The sequence below is a fragment of the Solenopsis invicta genome, chromosome 7, assembly GCF_016802725.1.
Source record: "Solenopsis invicta isolate M01_SB chromosome 7, UNIL_Sinv_3.0, whole genome shotgun sequence".
NCBI classification, from domain to species: domain Eukaryota; kingdom Metazoa; phylum Arthropoda; class Insecta; order Hymenoptera; family Formicidae; genus Solenopsis; species Solenopsis invicta.
Window position 1 is genome coordinate 6,304,897 of NC_052670.1, and position 23,965 is coordinate 6,328,861.

The 23,965-nt window shown below is 40.4% G+C and overlaps 1 protein-coding gene across 5 annotated transcripts in view; it reads right to left on the reverse strand.

Annotated features, from left to right (window-relative positions):
- Positions 1–873: 873 nt before the first annotated feature.
- LOC105196964 (protein vestigial) overlaps positions 874–23,965 on the reverse strand; it is a 49,226-nt gene continuing 26,134 nt past the window's right edge. For 2 of the 5 annotated variants that reach the window (XM_039451726.1, XM_011163167.3), the window contains 4 exons: positions 15,439–15,886; positions 11,489–11,612; positions 10,098–10,325; positions 874–1,874 (listed from right to left, as the gene is read on the reverse strand). In XM_039451726.1, coding sequence (XP_039307660.1) covers positions 1,736–1,874; positions 10,098–10,325; positions 11,489–11,612; positions 15,439–15,886 — 939 coding nt within the window. In that variant the 3' untranslated portion in view covers positions 874–1,735. Of the gene's footprint in view, positions 1,875–6,581; positions 6,653–10,097; positions 10,326–11,488; positions 11,613–15,438; positions 15,887–23,965 lie in introns of all 5 variants that reach the window. The other 3 variants (XM_039451727.1, XM_011163241.3, XM_011163384.3) reach the window with 3 other exon arrangements.

Genomic DNA, 23,965 nt, shown 5'->3' on the forward strand with positions numbered 1-23,965 from the left:
AATGGGCAATAAAAACTCGCAACAGCAATAATAACTTACTAAAGACCATTTATTTTAGAGCAGGCACGGACTACGAACATATGCTTTACACGTGATAACGCGCGCGTCGATCATCTGTACGCTTCCTCCTCGGCCAAAGTGACGAAGTTAATTGCTCGTTTTCTCATCTCGTTAGCGTTACTTCCGCCTGCGTCGGGGAAACAAATGCGCAAGCCCATGTGTTACGAGCTTAAATTAATACTCTTGAATTATTACGCTGCGTGCAGAACATCGAGTTTTCTTGTAAAACCTCGAGCAGACAAAGTGCCTTTTTGCGTCTTCTGTTAAAGATCTATTTATTCATAGAAAAAGAGATAAAAATGGCAGAGCGCCCGTGTCAAAATCATAGCAGCGTATTAAATCGTATAATTTACAATACTTCGCTTACCTGCAATTTCAAAAGGAGAGACGGAAATCTGTGGTTAGGCAGAAAGTAGATTAAACTTCCTGTTCTTATTACGTGCTCGATTAACTTTCCCATCTGAGGCATCACTAAATTTAGCGGTATGTAATTAACCAGTGTGGACGTAACAAATCGCAGAAATATCAAATCCTATCTTTCACGTTGAAAATTACTTTTCGGAATTAATCGGTTGAAACTAATCAAAATTACAAAATTAATAAAAAAATAAATCGTTAATTAAAATATATTATTAACTAGAAAAAGAACAAGAATATCTTGTTTTTTTTTTATATGACACTAATTCGCAGAAACAGAGAGAAATTTAAAAAATAAAAAAGTCCAAAAATTGTAAAAAATTTGAAAAACTGGAACGTCGGTATTTCGATCGAAGAAAAAAAAATATTGACGGTAAATAGAAAAAGCAAATGATGTGGTATGCGAATTATTTATTTAACAATTAGACAGGTGATAACATGAGATGGATACGATGTGCTTAATGTAGGTAATATGATGGTGATTATACCGGACAGATACTAAACGGTGGAGTAGCAGGTGGAAAAGATTTGAGAGATGAAGAGATAAGATATGCGAGGGGTGCAGCCAGGGGTGTAAAGAATAATAGTTGACTCGTCGGATAATAACTATTTTAATTCGCTAACTTGGGGAGGTTTCAGAATATTTGCGGCGCCTATTGTTTATGATACATTAATAATAATAATAATAATTAATAATAATATATTTATATATATGGCAAGATCATTGGTCAATAAATACTTCACTTAAGTCGGCAGCTAAATTTGCCAAATAATTATTTTCTGATTAGCGCAATCTCGATATAAATTTTAAAAATCTTGCTCCTAAAATTTAGACTTGTTTTTAGCAAACTTTTGAATTATGCACAGATAGTAATTATTTAACCATTGCATTTTTTAATAAAATATTAAATTCACAGTATTTTAAAGAAGATAAACAAAGATATTAATTATTTGGGAAATTTAGATGTGCCTTGACGGTCTAGATCGCACTAAAAGCTGTTGTACCAGCTGAAGACGATTTTCGGTCGCATTCTCACGGCCAATCTCCCTCCTTGACGCCAGACACAGCAGTCACTATAAAGGTAATAGTGCGCGCAAGTATTCGTCTAATACTATCTGTTTTATGCTAATAGTAAATCCTTAAAAGATGTAGGTAACATTATGTACATGACAACGACGAATGTCTCAGTCACCATTTTCGCTTAACAAAGTCCTCTTACATTCGCGTTCGTACGATCCACATCGTTAGATCGCATTATTAAATTTTCTTATTAATCGAAACACAGTCCTTCAATCGTCTTCTGAATTTAAGGAAACCGCATGCCTCTTGCTGATCTCCAACGCTCGATCCTAGAACCAATAGAGATCCTTGGAATCCTGAACTTGAGACTCGAGGCCTGCACAGAGAACAAGAGGGAGATATTGTTAAATGTACGATTTATTAGTTTCATCAATATACTTGATCTTTTATTTTCAATATTCGAATTTTTAATTTTGTTATGTATACTCATCCTTCGATTTACTTTTTCTATGCGGTCTCAGTTTGATACGATCTTATTTTACATGTAAAATATATTTTTCTACAATATTTAATTCTATATGAGTGAGCCAGAAGTTCTTACTCGATTGCACTTATTATTTATCATATCAGTGGACTGCTTTGGAATGTACAGTACTGACGGCAACAATAAATAAAATTAAATTTGTTTTTCTTAACTTTCGTCATTGTTTCTGTAAAAATATGAGAAATAATTATTTTTACAGTACATCTAAATTTTTCTCTTATTTTTTTTCGTACAGTGGAACAAACTCCTTTATGCGATAAACAGCCATGTAAAAAAAGTCACATGGAACGGAAGAATTAATGCACTAAAGACTTCGTTATTATTTTTAATTTATATCTCTTAGATTTTGAAGCAGCTGCTAGTTTTGTAGTTGCCTGAAAGCAATATTACTAATAAGTAAACCATCAATCTTATGCAAAGGCTTCTGGCACTTCAGTGAGAGATCTCTAAACGTTATACAAGCGATCAGCTGTTTCAAACTGCTTTCCGATCTGAAGGACGTCTCTTGTCGTTGCTCAAAATTATTTATCGGTAGTAATAAAAGGGGAGACAACGTTATATGACGGATGCGAGGGTGCAGAACTGGTGATGGCACCCGCTGAGCAACACGGACAAACCGATGGACGGACGAACGAATGGACAGATGGGGCCCGATGTCACGAGACCGGTCAGTTAAGATCTCATGTCCCTTGTAGTCGAATTTATCTCTTATCTCGATATACACCGAAGAGTGAATCGACAGATCATCATCGCCGATATAGCGTTCTTAAGGAAGGCGTGAGTTTGTTGTACAATCATCGAATGATTTTATAGTACGAATGTTATTTCGTATATAGGATACTCTACAATTATTATTCACCAAAATTTATTTTCGCTTAAAATTGAACGCCGACTCTCGCGTACAAAATTCAATAATTATTTCCAAAGAATTTAAATAAAAAAACGAATGATAAAAATGTCGCCGTTAAAATGCACGGATGATAAATAAAATCACTACAACGATTAAAGAGCACGCTGAAGCTGTGGATATCTCTCTTTTCAATTTCTTCTTTAATATTTCTTGATCGGATCAAGCGAGCCGCGCGTTCGATTATCGTGCAACAGATCAACGTTTCGACATCGTGAATTGCTAGCACGTGATACGGGAGATTGAGTTTGTATCCATCGATACGCACGTGTCGGCACGTGGACGTATCTACCTGCTTCAAAGTCAGCAACGTGCGACCCGTGATACGTCGCCATATTGACGCACGCACATACATACGCGGGTGCGAACACAAAAGGCTCGATCGTGTGAGTGATCGTCGGCGTCGCGTGGAACGCAAAGTATTATTTGATCGAGAGAGCCACTGAGCTAGAAAATGATCAAGGAAGGCATCGGCGAATGGAAAGGAAAAACAGTCTCCGAAAATCATCGCGATTGACTATCAATGCAAAAATGTAAGATGATGAATTATTTGAAATGAAGCCTTCTCTTCTACGATATTTACACGATGCAACCTATTATTGAAAGTATTTATGAATGATTTACACGTTATTGGAAATTAACTTGTTGATCAATGCATTCGTGGCGAATATGTATTCATTTTAATTCAGCATATAAAGAATGCTATATACAGAACAAATGTGCTGAATAAACGATATTGAAAATACGTAATGTTTTTAGCAATAAATCTGGCAAAGTAAAATTATATTTACTTATTATATTATATTTCTTGAAATAAAACTGGAGATAATGTACAATTATTATTATACTCTAATTTAGCTACTGAAAAAAATGTACTTTAGAATGTAATGGTCTCATGCCATTGATTATATTATATGAATTGAATGTGAATATTTTATCTAAAAACGGATAAAAGGCGACAAAAATTACATATTCTTGTCGCTTAAATTACAGATTATCGTGATTTCGACTTCGTTAGTTTATTCATAATGTTATTTTGCGTGATTGAAATTTTAGTAAGCGTCGCGTAGCGAAGAAATTCTTGGCAATTTCCGACAGAACGTTTCGTTTCGTCGGTTTCCTTGGAGTTTGCACGGCTCACTTCTTTGTCGGTAGGACTAAAGGGAATTCCTTTGCGCGCGGGATCTCGCAGTGCTCTTTGATATTACGATATTGAATGCTGGAACATTCATAACAGGTGCGTCTGTCCATAACTTCGTATTCGTTGATCTGTGTGCGTTTGAGGTTTCAAACAGAAACATCCTATTCTCTGCATTTCTTAAGAATAACGTCGCACGCGACTCACGAAACGAGGTCCATACAGAAGTCGATTGAGCTAAATAAATATTATATGAATTAATATTATTTTACTATTTATCGTCTCTCTTATCATGTTCTTGAAACATATAATTTACTAGAAAGATTATTGTTATTTACTAATAAATAAATAATAATAATAATTTATCAATAAATTATTATATGTATAATAAAATAATTATATAAATACCATGATACTCTGAAAGAATTTTCTTTCAAAATCATATAGCTCTTCCTCACGACTATTTTACGTATGTTAGAAACTTATAAACGCGATAATCCGAGATGGCCATCGTAGTAACTCTCGTGACGTCATTAATCCTTCACACGGAAATCCTGAGCAGAAACGCCGGCGTATAATCTTTGTGGGAGGACATTCTAATTCAATACATCCTGTGACACCGCGAATGCCGAGTAATGTGCCATAAGTGTCACCGACGAGGACGATTTATGTGAGTCGCGTACATACGCGTTTTAGTCGTATATATGAAACCGATGTAGAGACCATGGTTCGCCGGGAAACTGGCGAGGCAAGGGGTGACTCGGTAAATGGTGTGTCGAATAACTCGGACAATATTGCCCGATGTTTGCCATATTACCACGGAGCCACCCTCCATGTTTGCGGCAAGATGAGCCACGAGGACCGTCTAATTCCCAGGGTGATGTAATTTAACGACCGAATGTGCCCGAGAAATATCAATTTTAGTCATTACTTAATCCTGCAATATAATCGTCACTAAATCGTCACTAAATCTCTCTTTCTTCTTTTCTCATGAAACATGTGTGACATCGCTATTAAAATTTGATAATTAATTAATATCCTTACATACCCCTATATGTATTTTTATTTACTTGATAATAATATAACGGTCTTTTTTGACTTTAAATAATAGAAATTTTAATTGTTATAAAGATCTTTTGTCTTTACAGTATATGCAAGCGATTGAACTTTTGCTCTCGTCTAGGTTTGATCTAGGGGAGGAAAACGGCAGTTTCGACGTGTGCAATATTGCGTCCGACACACGTCGATGATCCTGGAGATTTGGGAGGTTTAATTTGTAATTAATAGTCGCTCATCGATGCATACGAGTTCGAGAGGGGCGCCAGTCGACCAGGCTTACAACGAGTTCAAGTATATTGGATTCCAGACGGCGAGGGGTCTGACCCTTCCCCCCATTGATAAGGGTCATCACAATGCTCGTCGCTTGCGCGCATCCCTCGCCGGTGAAGGGATAGCAAGGGTCGAGTCCTCACTTTTTGCAGAGCGAGGGTGTTCGATTTAATTTAATTTCTGGATGCCCTTGTTTCTAAACGCGCGCCTTTCGAGCGGTCGCAGGCAGAAAGGTGATCATCTTCGTTTTACATTCGGTGCAACGAGAGACGCAAAGAGATCAAAGAACAAGAGCACGATCGAAGAAACCGATAATGCGGGATGCGTATTAGACCTGAGGAAGAAAACATAAGAATTGTGCAATTTTTTATTTCAAAAATTTCAACATTTATTGTATATGTGTATAAAATAGTAACTTGAATAAAATCTACGAATTTGTCTTATCCTTTCATATATTCTTCATATAGAAGTGTATATAAAAATAAAGTAAAAATATCAAGAATTTCAAGATTTTAGATCGGCAGATTAAAAAAGGGTAAAGAACAGCTAAAAGGACGAAGAGGACACGATGAATCTCGCGTGTTCGCCAATACGGCGACCTGTCTGGTTCGCTTCGCTCGTAGAGAAGCAAGCAGAGAGTTCGAGAGATCGATATACCCAGCAGCCGCTCGACCACTCCCTCCGTTCGCAGGCTGACCAATCGAGGATGACTGGCCATCCCCGGCTCTGGCCCGAGTCTCTCTTTCCCTTCTTCTCGTACAACGGTGAATTACGTGACGTCATTGTACGACGCCATTTTCGAGGCGCGTGCCAGAAAGCGTACGGGAGCATCGACGGATTACGCCGCGCGAGAATGTTCTAAGAAGAATGTCCTAGACCCAAAAAGAAATTTATGTGTTTATAGTATCTTTTGTACCCTAAATTGGACCTTGGAGTTTCTTGGATTCTTAATTAGATTTTGAATTTCATAGTGATCTTAATCCTGATCTCTTAGTCTTTTCGATTCCCTAAAATCCTAATCAGTGTTCATTTATTTTCAAACTTCAAATTTTTTAAAATGAATACATGATTCTTCTAGCTCATTAAAATCACCTCAAATTGCCTGACTTCGAATTATACAGTGTCTGATTTTGATAAATTCACGATATCCTTTGAACTTGCATACCTTAGAGAATCTGGTATCTTAGTTGCTAAATGGTTTAAACCATAGCATCTTTAGATCCTGCCTCGGGTTCGCTGCATTCCGAACACAGTTCATTTATCAGAACGGTAAGAATGTTGAGCTTGTTTATCTAAAACCAGACCACAGATTAAAATCGTACGCGTGTCTGTATTGCGAATAAATAATTCATTTCTTTATCACATGTCCTGAAGTTAAGCAGTGTATCAACGCATGTTGAACACTAATCTTATTCGAAAAGTGATTAGTCTTTTAAAGAAATTAAGCAAGTTATTTAAAATAGATCTCTACAAATCAGGTTGCACTCGTAGGAGATTACAGATAATTGTTCATAATATAGCAAATTTGATTTATTTTCTAAAAGTAAATTAATGTCTTGTTACTCTTCTTAGAAATCTCATAGTTAACACGTTATTATTTTACATGCCCCAAGTGCATTCTAATTCCATAAATAAGATTTTTAGATACTTTCTTTCTTTTAGAGTTTCCTTCAAATTTATTTAGATTCAATACAAGAGATACACAATATTTATTATAACTAATTTAAACTATAACGCCAAAAGAAAAAAATGACAAAGTTGAGTAAAGTTAATAATAAAGTTTGAACGAGAATCAACAATAATGGTCCGTTTTAAGAAGATTTTTCAAGACGAAATTTAAATTCTTTTCAAGACTAAAGATTCGAGTAATTCGCTTCGTGATATTAGTCGAATCGTTCTCCAAACATGAAGCTAACGTGACAGCTTCCCACGGGAAAGGAACAGCGGAAAGCCACAAAATAAGAGCGGCATGATGCACGTGTGCGAAGACATGGCCATGTTAAGATGCGGACGTGTCATCCGGTAATTGCGATTTATTTCTCTTAATCACTACGTAAACGGCAGCCAATTTATGCGATTCGAGTTAATTTCGCGCAATTATATAATTACCGAGCTCGGCGGCCATCGCGCAGGATGCAGCAAACCTAATCGGTTTGCCGAGTCGAGCGCCGTAATGGCGGTACTTAAATTTAAAGATACTTCGGAGACTTTGTGCGCACCAATTCACCCCTGCTAGTTCAACTCGGCGCTCGTTTCACCCTCCGTTACTCTTTCGAGTCCTTTGATCAGAACACGAGTTTCTGTTAAGTTCTTAACAGCCGTGAGTTTGTTTCAGTAAATTAATAATGATAATGACTCGTGTTTTTCTGTAAAATTTCATATTCTTATCCTATTTCATACCTAATTTATAAATTATAATTCTAGGAAACCAGACAATTGGAATTTAACTTATAAATATCAATGCATGAATTTTATTAATGACAAAAAGTGTACTTGTTAAAAATTCTTTTTCTTAATTTACAAAATATCACTTGTAAATTTTTTTTTTACTTAGGTCACACTCTTTCCTTTCATAAACGCAGAACGTTAGAATCATGATATTTATTTTTATCCCAGAGATATCCCGCTGCTCGAATGAAAGGGAACTGTAAGAGGGATGGCAGAGGGTTGGGATTCATTTTGCGGCACGATGCTTGGTCTCAGCGTATAGCAAAGTGAGGGTACAAAATCGATACTAGACCTCCTCTCCCTTCTTGGGACGGATGTCACTGTTTCCGTGCTTGGCAGCCATGCCTTTCGTCTAAGGGAAACGGAATTCAGGCAGCCTAGGATCTTGGCAGCCGTGGAAGTTAGATGGGATTCGGACGATCTAAGAATTTGTGCGAAAGTGCACAGGTAGCGTGCACTTCCGGATTTCTCATTATAAGTTCGAGGAATGTAAAATTAGATCGAAAGTGGAGAAGTTGAAAATTCGAAGAAACCGTGTACAGAGTTAAATGGGAAAACTGTAATACGTGAAGCCAATGAAATAGCGAACGGAAGATATATTTAGACACGACATACATCCTAACTGGAAATACAAAACCGAAGATAGTAAAGATGGAAACACACACACATATACAAAGTTATAAAAATAAAAATAACGAGAATTCCAACACGTCGTTCGCCGAATAGCGTATCTCAGAAAATTCCAAAGACCATATACGAAATTGTGCGACTGCATCAAGGTGAGAGAAAGGCGTGTAAGCTGCATCAGGGTGCAGACAGATGGGAGTGGTCTCTGTAATCACGATGGGCGTGGTTTTTCACGGTTTACTGCAGCTGCATCACATGGGGTGCACAACTGCGCGCAGTAGGATTTTGTCGCTTTTACCGGGAAATTAATTACTCGATTCGATTCGACAACACAGAATAATAAGAAATCAGAACAAATATTTGTTCCCCCCTTTGCCTCCATTTCAAACGTATAAAAAAAAAATATAAATGTTTGAACAACTACACATATATTTTTAACTGTATTTAATGCTTTTATTTTTAATAAATTACCCATATCATTTAATGATTGTCTTTCATAAATTTAAATTTATTTTCAAAGTATCTACTTATCAAACCGTTTTCAGTAATTTTATAATTGCGAGAGAAAAACTTTATTATAATAATTTATTAAGATTCGTAAGCGGCAGACTACAAATTCCTCGGCGGCTTTTCCTTACAAGCAAAATAAAAAAACTAGATCAGAGATGGGCATGCAGAAGTACCATTTTTCTATGCCGCATAATTTAACGCTATTTTTCTGCCTCGCATAATTCACCGACAGAAGAGCGGCGTGTTCAAGGAACGAGGATACGAGCGACGGGATCCTGGCGGCGACAGGAGCGAAATGTTTTGCGGATGCGTCCGCGGCTTTTTGCCTTGCGAACGATTTTGGTGGGTGAACGCCGAGCCGAAGGAGGACGCCGTATGGATCGCGGCTCCCATTAAGCCCTTATTAATTGCGAGCATCTGAGGGACCGACCGATCTTTCTTGCGCTACCTGTGCGCCATTCCGCTCGTCGAGCAAAGCCCCAGTCTGTTGTCGCTCGACACAGTCAGGACACGGCAGGATCTTTGATATGCCGTCGATATGCCGATGCGAGTATATCAGATGAAGCAGTGGGGATCACAGTGGCGCGATAAATCAGGTATAAATATCAGGAATCCAAGAATAAGTACTTGACGATACAAAAGTCTTTAAATAATTTCATTAATTATTTTACAGCTCTATACGGATCGTAATTACGATCGAGTTGCAAGTACGAATTACAAGTATTATTTAAGAGGAATGTTGATAATTGTTCCACTCAGATAAGAAAAGATTAAAGTCAATGTATTGTTTCAGATTTGTTCGCTATAGCTCAACAAAGGGTCTTCCTCCACGTTATAATTAATTTGAAGAAGTTGAGACTTTTTATTTCTATGAAAATAAAAGAAACGCGATAATCTCGCGATCAGTCTCGCCAACGGCGAACGCGACCGCTAATTTATTAAACGGGACGATTCCTTCTCCATCACGGGCAAATCTCACAAAGGTGAATATCGCGAATGTCTCAGATTCTATTTTACGCGCGCTTCACTTAAAGCGGAGTTTACCTTGGATGCCCATTCGCCGTTGGTGAAACCAAACATGGAAAAGTCTACTTACTTACCGGAGAGGGGTGCGTAGTGGCCGTGAGGATAGGGCGGCGCCGAGGAAGCGTCGACGAGGGATTGCGACGGCGTCGCCGACGTCCACTCCTTGTAGGACGCGGCGTGCGCGTGATGCGCCGCGTGGTGAGACGTGTGGTGGCCGAGGCCGCGTGCACCACCCAGCAGAAGGCCACTGTAACTCGCCGCCGCTGCCATATTGTGGTGATGGTACTCGTGTACGGCCCTGGAAAAAGGAGGAGAGCACGGGGAAATTCGCGACATGAAAATTGTGAACGGATCCGCGAAGAAAAGAACGTGGCTGCAAAGTGCAGCACGAGCCTCGAGTCAGATATGAGCAAAATTAGCTACCGACACGTAGCGTTTTGGCATACGGAGATACATGATGTCCCGCGCCAAGTCGACACGTAAAAATAGCATCACGATTCTCGGCATGTCAACATAATCGCCTTGATTACAGTGTTTCGTGATCAGTGAGACATAAAATAAAATGCGGCGTCATCAGTATCCGATGCCGATCCAAATCTCAAAGGGGTAAGGTAAAAAGGGAAATAAGAGAAAGAGGCGAAAGAGAGACAGCGACTTGGTTCTGAAAGCGAAAACAAAGAGCACGAGCATGTGAAAAATACTGAAAACCGTCGGGAGCAGGTAACGCCGAGATCTTTAACACTGATTCGGCCACTTCTATAAATTACGAATCTGTCACCACTGTCGTAGAAAGAGAAAGATATAGCCGACTTCTTTTCTTTCTTTTCTTTTTAATTTTCTTTCTTTCATTCCGTTCCGTTCCCATTTGTATAGCACATAACTCTTTTGTCCTCCTCATTTTTACACTTTTTTTTATTTTAACGACAACTGTCTCTTCAAAATGACGCGCAGCATAAAATTCGTTTATTTGAACCTCATTCCTCCGATGTGGTGAGAAAACATTATCACGATCTGAGAATGTAGAACAGGAATCAACACGCAATTAAGAGGAGAAAAAAAAAAGAGGAATAATGAGAGTTATCGAATAGTTAATTCAGCGTGGCTAAAGATCGTGTTTAGAAAATTCTCGTCTCATTAATTAACGAGCTATGTAGCATTTAATGGCGCGCTCACTGGAAAAATTCCCAGCATGTGGTCCCGGTTTTACGTCTCTACGGTGTGATGAGATGCTGAAGTTACACGCAATTACTCGATGCGCGCGATCAAGAATCAATGGGACGTGGACACGACGCCGATATTCCGTCGCATAACATTGTAAAGAATGTCTATTAAGGAATGGGGCGAAAAGGGAAGTTATGCCATTTATGTAAAACGGAGAAAAGTAAATAGAGAAAGAGAGAGAGAGAGAGTGAGTGAAAGAGAGAGAAAATAAAAAAACCAACAGCGATCGGTAGCACTGACCTGTGATGGTACTGCGGGTAATGCGGATGCCACGGATCCGCCGGGTACTCGTAGACATCACTGGGATGCTGACTATTCCAAAAGGAAGGGGGAAAGTTCCTCATGGACATGGGGGAGATATTTTCTGCAATAAAAAAGAAAACAGTTTTACGGCGACGCTTTTAATAACTTGAGCGAGAAAACGTGCGTCTATTTCTCAAAGAAAAGAAAAAAAAAGAAAAAGAAAAAAGGAGAGTGAGAAGCCTCTTTAATTTTCCGATAAGATTTTTATTTTGCCCCCAGAAAATATCGAGCGATCGGGAGGTTTTACCGGTTGTTTATGTAACCCTTCCCGAGCGCGTGTCTCGGCGCCTCCGCGTCGGAATCTGATCGGAGAACATTCTATTCTCTGCTGCTAAATATCGCGCCGCTCTTATTTTTCCCATTTAGAAGCGTGAGTCATACATTGTTAAAAAGAAAAAAGAAAATGATTCGTAGGTAGCGCCGTAAATAGTGGTACACCAAACCGATGATTCCCAAGTGATGAATACTACCGATAACTCGTTGTTCCTTTCTCCGAGGGGAGAGAAGACGTTCTCTCCCCCGGAAAACGAGTTTCAAGCGACCGCGCTTACCACCAGAAACCACTCGTCCTAACTAGCAGGAATAAATAACGCCACTGGCCAGCTAAATCATCGTAGTTTGTAACGGCGGAGTAAATTAGCAGTCGGTATGCCTCTCCTAGCAGATAATCGAAGCGACTTAGCCGGAGATGAAATCGCACGCGCGCGGGGAGGGAATTAGAGGGCATAAATCGTGGACCGGCGCGGTCGACCTCGCGTTGGTCCACAACCTTCGGACGCGCGTTCCGATTGGCCGGGGATGGATTGAAAAAAAAGAAAAAGGAAAAAGAAGAGAAGGAAAGAAGAGAGGAATCCAACGTGAGCGAGGACCGCGCGAGAGGATTGCGGGAGGATACACGACAAGCTTCTGGCTTCGGAGTGGCCGCTTGTAAAACAACCGAGCGGTACCCTTCTGCCTTCCGCCGATTTGATCCCGTGGGATTCTGCCTGCCCGTTTAGCGAAGCACCACGAAATCGTGGGAACGACACCGAATATATTTTAATAAAGCTTTGTCGAAGACTCTACCAATTACTCTATTATTCAAGAAGCAATCTTGACGCTTAATGATATTTTCATATCGATTATTAAATATATTTTTCAGAGTTCTGTAAACTCTAATATCCACTTATTATTATATGTACATATCGTTGTATATACGTCGCCTGAAACTGTCCAAATTTCAAGTAGTAATAGCATTGCTCTGTATATTGCTCTGTATTTTGCTAGACAATGTAATATCTGAGTTTAGAACGTTTAGAATATAAAAAAGAAATGTAATACAATAAAAAAAATTTTTTTCGATTTTTCACAACTGAGTTATCAAGAGAAAAATGATATACTGACGTAAATGGTTCACGATTCACACGGAGGAATAATACAGTTTATAAGTATTACACAATATAAAATAATATATTGTATTATTGATTTATTACAATTAATATTTTGATATATTTATTATTAAATTACTGTTAAGAAAAATATGAATCGTATATTCATCAAATAATTTTCATAAAAGAAATTCCCCGATGTCGTGATACTTTGTATTTTTTTTTTTTTAATAGATTGTCACAGATAAACAGACATCTTTTATTATACAGATTATGACATAAAATTGATGTTTTATGATGATGAGTTAACTGAAAAATCGATGTCAATATACCTATAGTCTTATATAAACGGACGAATCATAACGCGTGGCGTTTCGATTCTCGATAACGTGATAATAACATCATACGATTAATTAATTGCGCGAGTTCAAAGTATCTACAAATGAGCCATAAATTAAACTGATTTCTGCTTGTCGGTCAATGAATTTCCGTTAAGTACGAATAGTGACAATCAACTCAACTATGTCGAGCGACAGAATATTCTTTTCCTTTAATAGTATAATATTTATTTAGAATAATAGTGTTTATTTTGTTTTAGTCAGAACACCACAGACAAGCTTTGACAAAATTAAATGTATGCTTTAAAAATTACTTTAATTATATACTTTACAAAAGTAGATAACATTGCACACATGTGTACTTTTATCAAAGATCTAATTTAAAAAGTATTGTATTATATCGTCATGTATCGTTACAAGTATGATCCTTTAATCGTTGAGATAGACAGGGATACGGCTCGAGGACCTCGTGGGACCGTTTGCGGTCCCTGTCTCCTTTCCCGTCTAGTATCTGCCTCGGTCTCGGTTCGCCGACTGTCCTTTATTTATTAACGCAATTAAAGAAACAGAGTGTCGACCGTCTGCAGCCGGCTTTATTCTTTGCCGATGCCGCAACCGAAGAGAGAAAGGGTATCGCTCCACGTGGAGGAGAACGGGGAGAGAGAGAAACGGGTAGAAAGGGTTGTCGAAGCCTGGTTCGCCAATAAGTACCCGCGTGTTCCTCAGAACTTCAGAAAACGCCGACGTTTTAATCGACGACTTGCGAATCTCGATACCGCTTTCGCAATCGCGCTCACCCTTCGTCCTTAAATAGCAAAATGGACAGCGAAATATTTTCAAGATAATAGTATATGTAATTGAGATATTGGTTTCTTACAATCTGTTAGCCGTAATGCAATCATTTTAATTGAGCAATAAAATTTAATTTTTTCCCATGAAGATACAATGTCTCAAATTCTTATATTAATGTCCCGATTTAAAAACTTGGCAATTTTTGTGAAGCATTTTACTAACACATAACATATTACGTTAACATATTTTATATATCAAATTGATTTAATTAGAAGATAACTATGTCTAACTTATGTCAATTCGTACATACATACACAAAATGTCAAAAATAACTCTATCTCTCTAGGCAAGAAAACAATTTCTGTTTGTTTCAAACCGGAACCCACCATATTTTTGCAAGCCAATTACTCGAATTCCTTTTTAATTCCGAGAGTAACCCTTTTCTCTTTCCATCTCTCTTTCTCCATCGGAGTCCCTCCTCCCGCTTTCCCTCTTTGTTTTCGCGTGCGCGTTTAGGCTCAAAGTCGTTCGGTCCTTGTACGTACGTTACTCGGCATTCCGCGGCTCGGCATTCCGCGGCTAAAACTGTCTCCTGCAATGTCGCCTCTCCACGCTCCACTCCCCGCCTTCCTTTCCCTCACAATGTCTTTCCTCGGCGCTCCTCCACCATCCCTCTTTTCCCAGAGCAGAAGCTCTTAATTTACCATTCGTATACGAGCGCGGTCGCGGGAAGTTAGCGCGCGAGCAGAAGAGAAAGAGAGAGAGAGAAAGAGAACAACAAGTGAGGAAAGAGGGCGGGAGGAAAGTGGTGAGGCGTAACAATTAGGTCGTGTTGTCTTGAATTCTAAGCAGGCTACTGAACTGATCTTCGGCGCACCGTGGTCGGGATAAATGCGGCCTTAAACGACACCGATATAGACGAGCTTGCCGATCGCTTGCCAAACCCGCTCGCGTGCTGACAATCTTCCCTCCTATACCCTTCGTCCCTGATTCTCTCTTGCAGCTCGGGACGTTCCCTCTGCTCTCTTACTCTTTTCTCCCCTGCCTGGCCTGGCCTGGCCTGCCCCGCCTTGCCCGCGATTTTAAGCCGGTGCGAGTACGAACGAGTTACAATTGTCACGAGGCTTGTTAGCCTTGTCGTCGCCTAATGGCGTACTTTATTACCCACCTCGGAAACGTTTCGGCGTCGTCGTTTCGACTTCATTGAGATCGGAAAGTGGCTATACACCAAAATTCGAATATCATGATCGATATGGTGAGTAAAGCGAATTTCAGATCGTTTAGGATTCACAAGAGATGACCATTCATAATTTTTAGATAATTACATATTTGTATTTTTTTTTTAATAAGTTAATTAGAATTGAATAAATTTGATTTAATCAAGACTTACCCTTTAATTTGTCGTGTGCGAGGGCCCTCTGAAAGTGTTCCTCCACTTCTGACGCCGCGTCGCCTCGGTAATGCGTGAACACAACGCAATTCGCGTTAACGTACTGCGCTCTGCTCTCGCCATCGTCGGAGTCCTCAGTCGTGCCGGCACCCACGCCTGCGAGCCGGTGTATTAATACGCAGGTGTTCACGTGACGAAACACACGTTGCTGTAAACCGAGACAATTAATCGTCTCACCGTCTGTCGATCTGTCGTCGTCCAACGTTCGCGAGGGTTGCGAGGTGGTGGTTGCAAGGGGTGGTCGCGGTTGCGGCGTTGGCCTTGGGGACGCAGGACTCGGCGCAGACCCTACGGAACCCGCACTGCTCGGCTGACCTTGAGGGACGCTTCCGCCGGCGCCGCAAAGCTCGATACCGGCTGCTTCCAGAGACCTTTGGTGAACATTCAGCTGCAATGGGAAGTAATTAGTCGCGCATGCACAACATTGCGACGATTCTTACAATTTTACTTTATGTGTAGAGATTTCAAAACTCTTAATCTATGATTTTTGCGATAACATCTTAAATAAAATGTTAATAAAAATTAAACTAATAATTGAAGCCTAATTCTTAATTTTCATTGTAAAAATTGGCAGATATAATGTAAAGATGATTCTCGTAATTTTAACACGCAATGGTTTGACATATTAGGTAGATTGAAATCAATTTATATTATCGATTAAACTGGAAAACTAATAGAGTTCGAAATGTTTTAATTTTTTTGTTTTTTGGTATGCAATTACACTGTTTTAAGAATAAATTAATAAATGTGAATATCCAATTCGAAAATTGTGTCCGCATTTGGATCATTTCCTATCATTTTATTTGTGTTTGCACATATTGGGCGATTGCACATATGTGCACATATTGGGATTAATTCAACATTGTTAACATAAACAACTATAATTATTTTTGTAGCAAAAAGCAGAGCCTTATATAACGATAATTTTTCTTTAACAAATACTGTTAAATATGTAATACATATGATACTTTTATTATTAGACTTTTACAGGTTTGCTTTTAAAATTTTCAATCCTCTTACGGACATAGACTGTTGTAAAATTTTATCGTTGAATTTCTATTAATAACATTTATTTTACGCTATAAAGCAGTGGCAGTTGTCTCTTCGGTGAAATGCAGCGATTAACGACAAGAGTGAAATAAAAGTGACCGGTTAAGGTGGATGAACCCCCGCGAGATATTTCAAATTCAGATATTCATAATTGTTTTTATGCGTCACACACAATCGTGCTGTTTATCGGTTAACAGGTTAACGATGCCGGTTAACCGGTTATTCGCTTAGCACTTGGCCAATCGCGCGCGTTAATGATTACCAGTTAACCGGTTTAATTGGTTGGTTGATGTATAATTTGCATGGAGCATGCTCGGCATGCTGATCGTTATGACGAATCAACCGTGCAAACGAGAGTTAAAGAGGAAAAGTGGAGGTAAGCGCTTGAGAAATCTCTCAACAAATTCCGGATCTTGAATTCCGACAAACTCGACACTGCTGCAGGGTAAACTCAAAAAGTTTCGTTTCGAACTTTAAACTAATTTTCATTTTCGATTTCGAAATATTGTTTCTGGGGTTTGGTATCTTTATATCTTATGAAAATATCGATTAAATTTTGACAAGGTAGTGATGCAATAAAGAAACATTCCATGTGCACAATGTTCACTCGTGCGATCGTAGTTCTAGATTTTCGCCGTACGGCTGCTCGAACATCTTTTTCTATCTTTCACAACGTTACAACCCCGTTGTCGTCGATCGACGAAATTCTCGAGCGGCAAATCGCGCGAGCCAAGGGGAAGCGTGGCCGACGATCACATTGCTCGCGTGGCGCAGTGATCGTGATGATGGGACGACAAGAGAAATACGAGCGCGTAAATACCGGCGCGTTTTAACGACGATAGCCGGGATTTTCCGCGTGACATCGGGGCCATGCGTTTTCTCGTGCGCTATAAAGAGAATGTCGACGACGGGAACGACGGCGGACGGCCCATTGACTTCGACGTTGTCCGCGCGCCAGAATTCGACACCGTATAGTGGCCCATTATTCAACCCTTCCGTCGTCACGCGCTCTTCCGAAACGAACGCCATAGATAATGGCACGCAAAAAATTCTTCCGACTTCTCTGACAACTTTTCTTGGCGATAGTTTCAAAGTTCTGATGTTTCAAATTGTAAAGATATTTATTAGACGGTAAAAAAGAACGAGCTCAACTCGAATGCTTAACTAGATCACGAAAATCTCTTCTATCACTTAATTTTAATCACTGGATAACCAAGTAAAATAAATTTGTATTATTCAGACTTCAGCTAGCAGAGATTTTATTAAGATGTTTCTTAGTTAGTTCCTCGATTCCGCGGGAGCAAAAATGCGTGTCGATGTCCAACAAATCACTGCGAATCGCTGCTTTCTCTGCCTACCGGAGTCGGTGGAGAACCGACGTGGAGCCGAGCGTTTCGTTCGCTACCCCGCCTAACCAATTACGTGCATGCATCAGCGATGCACGGAAATAAGCTGACGGTGATGTATGCGCCGGTCGGGTGCGCGGGTACGAGGACGGAGGAGACGATGAAGAGGAGGAAAAAGACGAACGACTACGCCCGCGAGAGAGATGCTATCGTTATCTACGCCAATAAACTCGGGGCCGAGCCGTTTCATGGTGCAGTACATCACCGCCATGATGCACAAAGTGATGACGAGCGATGACCCGGAGGTAGGCGTCGTCGAATGAAGGTATATCCGCTTGTCATCGTGGCCTTTGCGACTGCTGATTGGTAGGCGGTTCGCGATGAAAGCTGGGGGAGCTTTAAGCTCGGCGCAACACGCCTACATACACATCGTCCTGTAGAGACTTGTGTGCGCGGTTTGCTTTGCGCGATTACATCAGAAGTACCAGCTTGAGAACTATGCGCTTGTGTAATTATTAAAATAGCCTACGCAAACAACGTCGTTCAATTTGGCTTGGTTGGATTGACAGTACGGTACGTGAATTGAAGAATCTATTAATTGAAAACTATAATCAATTGATGCACTGACACTTCTGAAATCAATAATTTTTTTTTTCATTTTATTTATATTTGCAATTGTGCTCGATTCTAAAGGGTATGTGCAAAGAGCAATGGAAAAAAGCTGTAGAAAAAAAGCGAAAGATTACTTAAGATATTATCTTCTGATAATTTATCGGGGGACTCTATTTTTTATTTAACGCCCCATCGAAGCCCATTCGATCGCGCGGCGCGAAATTCGCCGCTCGCGAGGTCGAGAGCGCGTAGGAGATTAAATCAAGGAGCAGCGGGTCTTCCATAGATTACCACGGTGGAACATCCAACGCCGGTTGGCCGTACGACAATGTGGTAATTAATTGAAGCAAGACCGTCCTCGACAGCCTCTCTTCCTCTTTTGCTTTTTCTCCCTTCGCTCCGCAGCCAACGAGCAGCTCTAGCCAAGAGAGCTGCTCCGCGGCCTTTCAAAGCATTCCAAAGCGCGAGTCCGCCCGTTCCTCTCCACGGCCACCGCTCGCTTCTTCTTCTTCTTGCCCCCTCCCGCCCGTCCACCCGCCCGCCCGTCCGTCTCACCCTTCCTGCCGGTGTCGAGTCATTTCACGAAAGACCCGAGGCCGCATCTTTATTTCTTTCCCTTTTGTCTTATAGATCTCTACAAGGACTACGATATATCGTATGAAGTTACCATAGATCGTAACTTCTGATCCTAGGCTTATTGGTTCCGACGGTCTCTATATTTAAGGTTCATTGAACTGAGTTTCATAATGTGATAATGAGGAGAAACTTCTAATGCTTATTTCCACCAACCCAGATTAACTTTGATCTCAGTTTAACTTACTCTTTATCTTTCTTTAATTCTGAGAATTGGAAAAAGATAAAGACTCAGTTAAACTGAGATCAAAGTTAATCTACATTGGTAGAAATAAACATAAGTCTTTTAAATAAACAAAATTTACTAATAATTATACTAAAATGATATATGATATCAAAGAATAAAGAAGAAAAGAAGACAATATGAAGATATCTCATAAAAAATGGAGAAGAAAAGAAGACAGTGTGATGAAGATATCCCAATGTTTAAATAAGGTAAAATCTTTTGTATCTCCTGTTGTAATATTTTTAATTTTATAAAGTTGTATAAACTTTGGCTTCTTTGTATTTCAATTCTTTTAATTATTGATTTATTAGTCTCAAAGTTTGATGGGCGTTCGATTCCCACAGATCTTTCGCGTTTATAGTTCTTAACGTCTGACGTCACATTGGCGCAAGCTGACACTGTTTATCGCCTCGTGCGAGTACGAGCAGCCAGCAGCACGCCGAAGCGAGTAACGAGCGGGGTAATCCTTTAGTCAAACCTGGACCGCGCGTACGCGTTCGCATTTATATCGCGGCCCGGCGATATTATTCACGGTGTATCTTCGCGCGTTTGCGGCGGAACGCATTAAGCGGATACCGGCGCGCGATTCTTTCTTGCGGCGAAATACCCTTATCAGCGGGTGGCGCACCGTTTACTCATTTGTGGACGTCTGGTAGCACTTAGCTGTTATTATGAAGCAGAGTCCAGCGGGAGATAAAGCGGGTAGTACACGCTAAAGCAGACGATTAGCTGGAACTGCGAGGTGCAGGAATAGCGAGTTGGTGTGGAAGAGGGAAGGAAAGATAAGCAGGAGAAGGGACGTTGATTCTCGTGAAATCTTAGGATATCCAAACCAAGGACATATTGAAAATTTGAAACAACTGGTGTTCAGTGAGCGCGACTTTAGAGCGATTCGGCATTCAAAAAATTTTCAAGAAGATATAAAAAAGTGTAAAAGTCGAAAAGTATGTAGAATGTGAGAGATTTAGTATCCGAGGAATCTATATATCGGCGAATATTGTTTATTCAATACAACAAACTACTAGAATCGAGAGAGAACTACTGGTAACCGAGGTGATAATAAACATAATAAATCTTGTCGTTGCTTTCGCATAGCATCAATACGTTTGTAGGATCCACCGCAGTGACGATCGATCAAATCAGGAATCTCAGGCATCTAGCGACATGGCGTTTATCGCGGGATGCATTTGCAACCGTGGAGACGCGGAGGACACCTCGGTGTGATGCCGAAAAGAAGGTTGCCCAAAGTATCGCAGCGAGGAGGCGTTACACGCGTTTCTGCGTTATCGCCGTGAATGATCGGCCGGCATTTTTCGCATTCGCGTAAAGTGCTAATTGAGACGAGCGATGGCTCTCTGAGCCACGAAGGTATCTCGCCTGGTTGACGCGTTCACCATCTTCACCGACGCAACATTAGCTGATAATGACTGTCCGTGAGAGCATAAATCGTTCAATTAATTAGCACGAGGCGTAAGTATAATTGAAATGAGGTGTTAGGCCCCGCTTGGAATCCGGCTCTATTTATCGGCTTTACGATTATTCCATCGAAATTCATATAGCAGACTTATTTGGAGGGTGTCGGAATTCCTGTACGATACTTTTCACTTAAATCCAAGACTCTGTCCCTTATACGTCTTTTAATGATTCGATCTAATGTGGCTAATCTTTCCAATCAGATACAAATTCAACTAGAATGAATAGTAAATACTTAAAAAAATCAAAAAGACAGCTGAAATCTATGGAATCTGAGAAAAAGTAGACAAGAATATTTAATCGTTAGGAAAACAAGATTCCTTGCTATTAATTTCTCTAAATTTCAAATAGATCTCTGAAATGATTTCTTTCAAAGAAACTTTTCGAGCTGATCAGTATTGCGCTGTAGGTTCGACGTATAACGACACCTGACACGATCTCATTGTAATTTGTCGGCAAGATCGCAGCAACGTCCACTTGGCGAGGTCGCTAATGAACTAAGCTTAAAAGCGAAAGCAGCCCGTTCGCTCGGCGGCATGGCTTATCGATAGACGCGATCCTCGCAGTCGGACTCCTCTCATCTTCGCGAAGATAGGAGAATCGCGTCGATGAATGGCCGTGTCTGGCAAACAAATTGCACGATACGCCACGGCCGCATGGCAGCTTGTTACCGGCTTCCTATTCCACACCCCTTATCTCCTTCATCCCCTTCGCCTAAAATAATCTCTTTCAGTCTTTTTGGATTATCGTCCCCGTCTTCTTTCCGATCAAGTGATCGATCGACAAAAAATACAAGAAATTAATAAAATTCTTGAGCCAGAATCTTGGACGATTTATCGTGTCGTGTATATCAAAGAATAGACATCTAAACATTTAAAAGAATTTAACGATATAAAAGTCGTCTCCACAATTTTAAGTTTTAATCGTAAATATCGAAAAAGCTGAAGATACTTAAAATATCACGAAGATATTTAAAATCCTAGGAGTGGACACTCGATTTTCGGTTCAGAGTAGTTGAACGATCTATGCAAGAGCGCTAGAAGGTCTTCGTTAGCGGAACGACGTTGAAGAGTGCAGCAAGTTTCGCGGCAACAGCGAGTCGCAACCGAACGTAAATATCGCGTTTTTATTGGACAACGTGCTCGACCGCGAACTTTCAATAAGCGAGCATACATAGTAATAAGCTGGTAATGGTCCTGGTCGGCGAGAGTATAACCCAAGGACGCTGCGGTAGGTAGCCGTCGTTACTGGACACCGTATCGGATCAGGCCTGATAAGAGAGCGCTAAAAGCGCTTCGCGTTGCCGCCGCATCTCGGAGCCTTCTCACCGTTTCTGGTGTCTTTTCTTTTTTTTTTTTTTTTATTTCTGCCGGATCTCGACCTTCGACTCGGTGTTACTCACGTTTTTATCTATCCCGGAATCACGACGCAGCAGCTGAAAGCAATGCTTAAACGAGAGCTTTTAAGCGAGATCGTACGAACGGGAACAAATCCATTAATCTTCATTGTCCTAAAAATTTTAGATAACGTTTAACTTTGATTCAATTAGGGTGAGGGATAATAAATCTCGGCTTGGCATCCTTATGTCGCGAAAGACGAAGTGCGATCAACGACGTGATTTTCTTGTCATAAACTTCTTGCAAACGGCGTATTCTTTAAGTCGCGACAATTGACGACTTAGCTTGACAACTATTTTCGGAAGAAATGCAAGCAGTTTTCGTTCAGAGGGTTGGAGAACGAAGGCGCGGCAAGATTCTGAAAAAGTTCCAAGAAATTACGACTATGCGCGGGTAATAAACTTGCGAGATACTAAGACGTAACCGTTCAGATTTCACGAATAATTCTCGTCGATCGTGTCGGCACTCGCGTTTTTCTGATTCATTATAGCGGCGAGCGAGCCGGCACCGGAGATCGAAGAACGCGATCCACGGCTACGCGGCTCGATTAATATTGAACGCTCGACGACGACGGCAACGGCGCGAGGCTACTACCAATCGACCGATCCTAACTTTTCTCGCATAACTCGGAAACTTCTTTATCGCGTGCTGCGGATCAATCATTTTTTTTTTCCGTGCATCTCATTACCCCCGATGCAAAGATATTGGGAACGATCGCTCTGCTTCGTCTTGATATATCGAGGTCTCTCGTTGCCTCCAAGTGAAGAATTCTCCGCGTTAATAGTCAACTACGTGCCTCTTTGCAAAATAAAAATTGTCGCGGCAACGTCTTTCTCAAAGAGACAACGTTTCAGGAAGAATCTGGTAGTTGCGCCTTGAAGTCTCCAGAACTTTGACGCGATACCGAGGGTAAACTACGGATATCAAAGTGTACCTGCTAGGACAAAGTTTGTCATTAGTACTTTTAGATTCACGTCCCGGTGGAATGCGCGTCGCTGAAAGCGGACGCGTGCGCGCGGAATAGCGGACACGGGGCGTAGCAATGCGCGTGTCGCAAAGAATGGCGATCCTAGACTAAAAACAGAACAGCGCCAAGGAATGCAACGCATTGCGGCACACCTTGCCGGCGGCAGCTGACTGCGAGTCCCCGGCTCGATGGCTCGCACGGTGGATGGACTTACGACTCGATCGTCACGTTACGCGCGTGAGATATGGCAAAGTCGCGCCGATAATTGTCGCATATCCCGACAATTCCGACGACTACCTTGTCGGCCACTGTAACGTGTTACTTTCCGCAAAATTCCTTGGATTCGCAGCGACGAACGTCGTTGAAGAATATTCGTGTCTCAGTTAGATTCGTCACTTAAATTCGATCGATTAGTCAACTTCACTGTCAATCTTATTTTAAAATTAAACTTGCAAAATGCCGTGAAATAATGTGTTTTTATTTAACACGGAGAGAGCGATATTTTTTTTTCTCTTGAAAAAATACCTTCAAAATAACGGGACAATGGTATTTCAAAGAATTTTTGTGATTTTCTCTGATTTATTAATATCTCTCATAATAAAATAAAAAATATATTTTTTAAAAAGCATTGTAAATTTGTGCTTGGTAATTTTTATTATGCATTTTACAAAAGGTCATTTGTACATTTCAAAAATTCCTACCGAGAGAATTGCCCCAAGCTCGTATTGAAATTTATAATAAATTTTTACAATAACAAAAAATT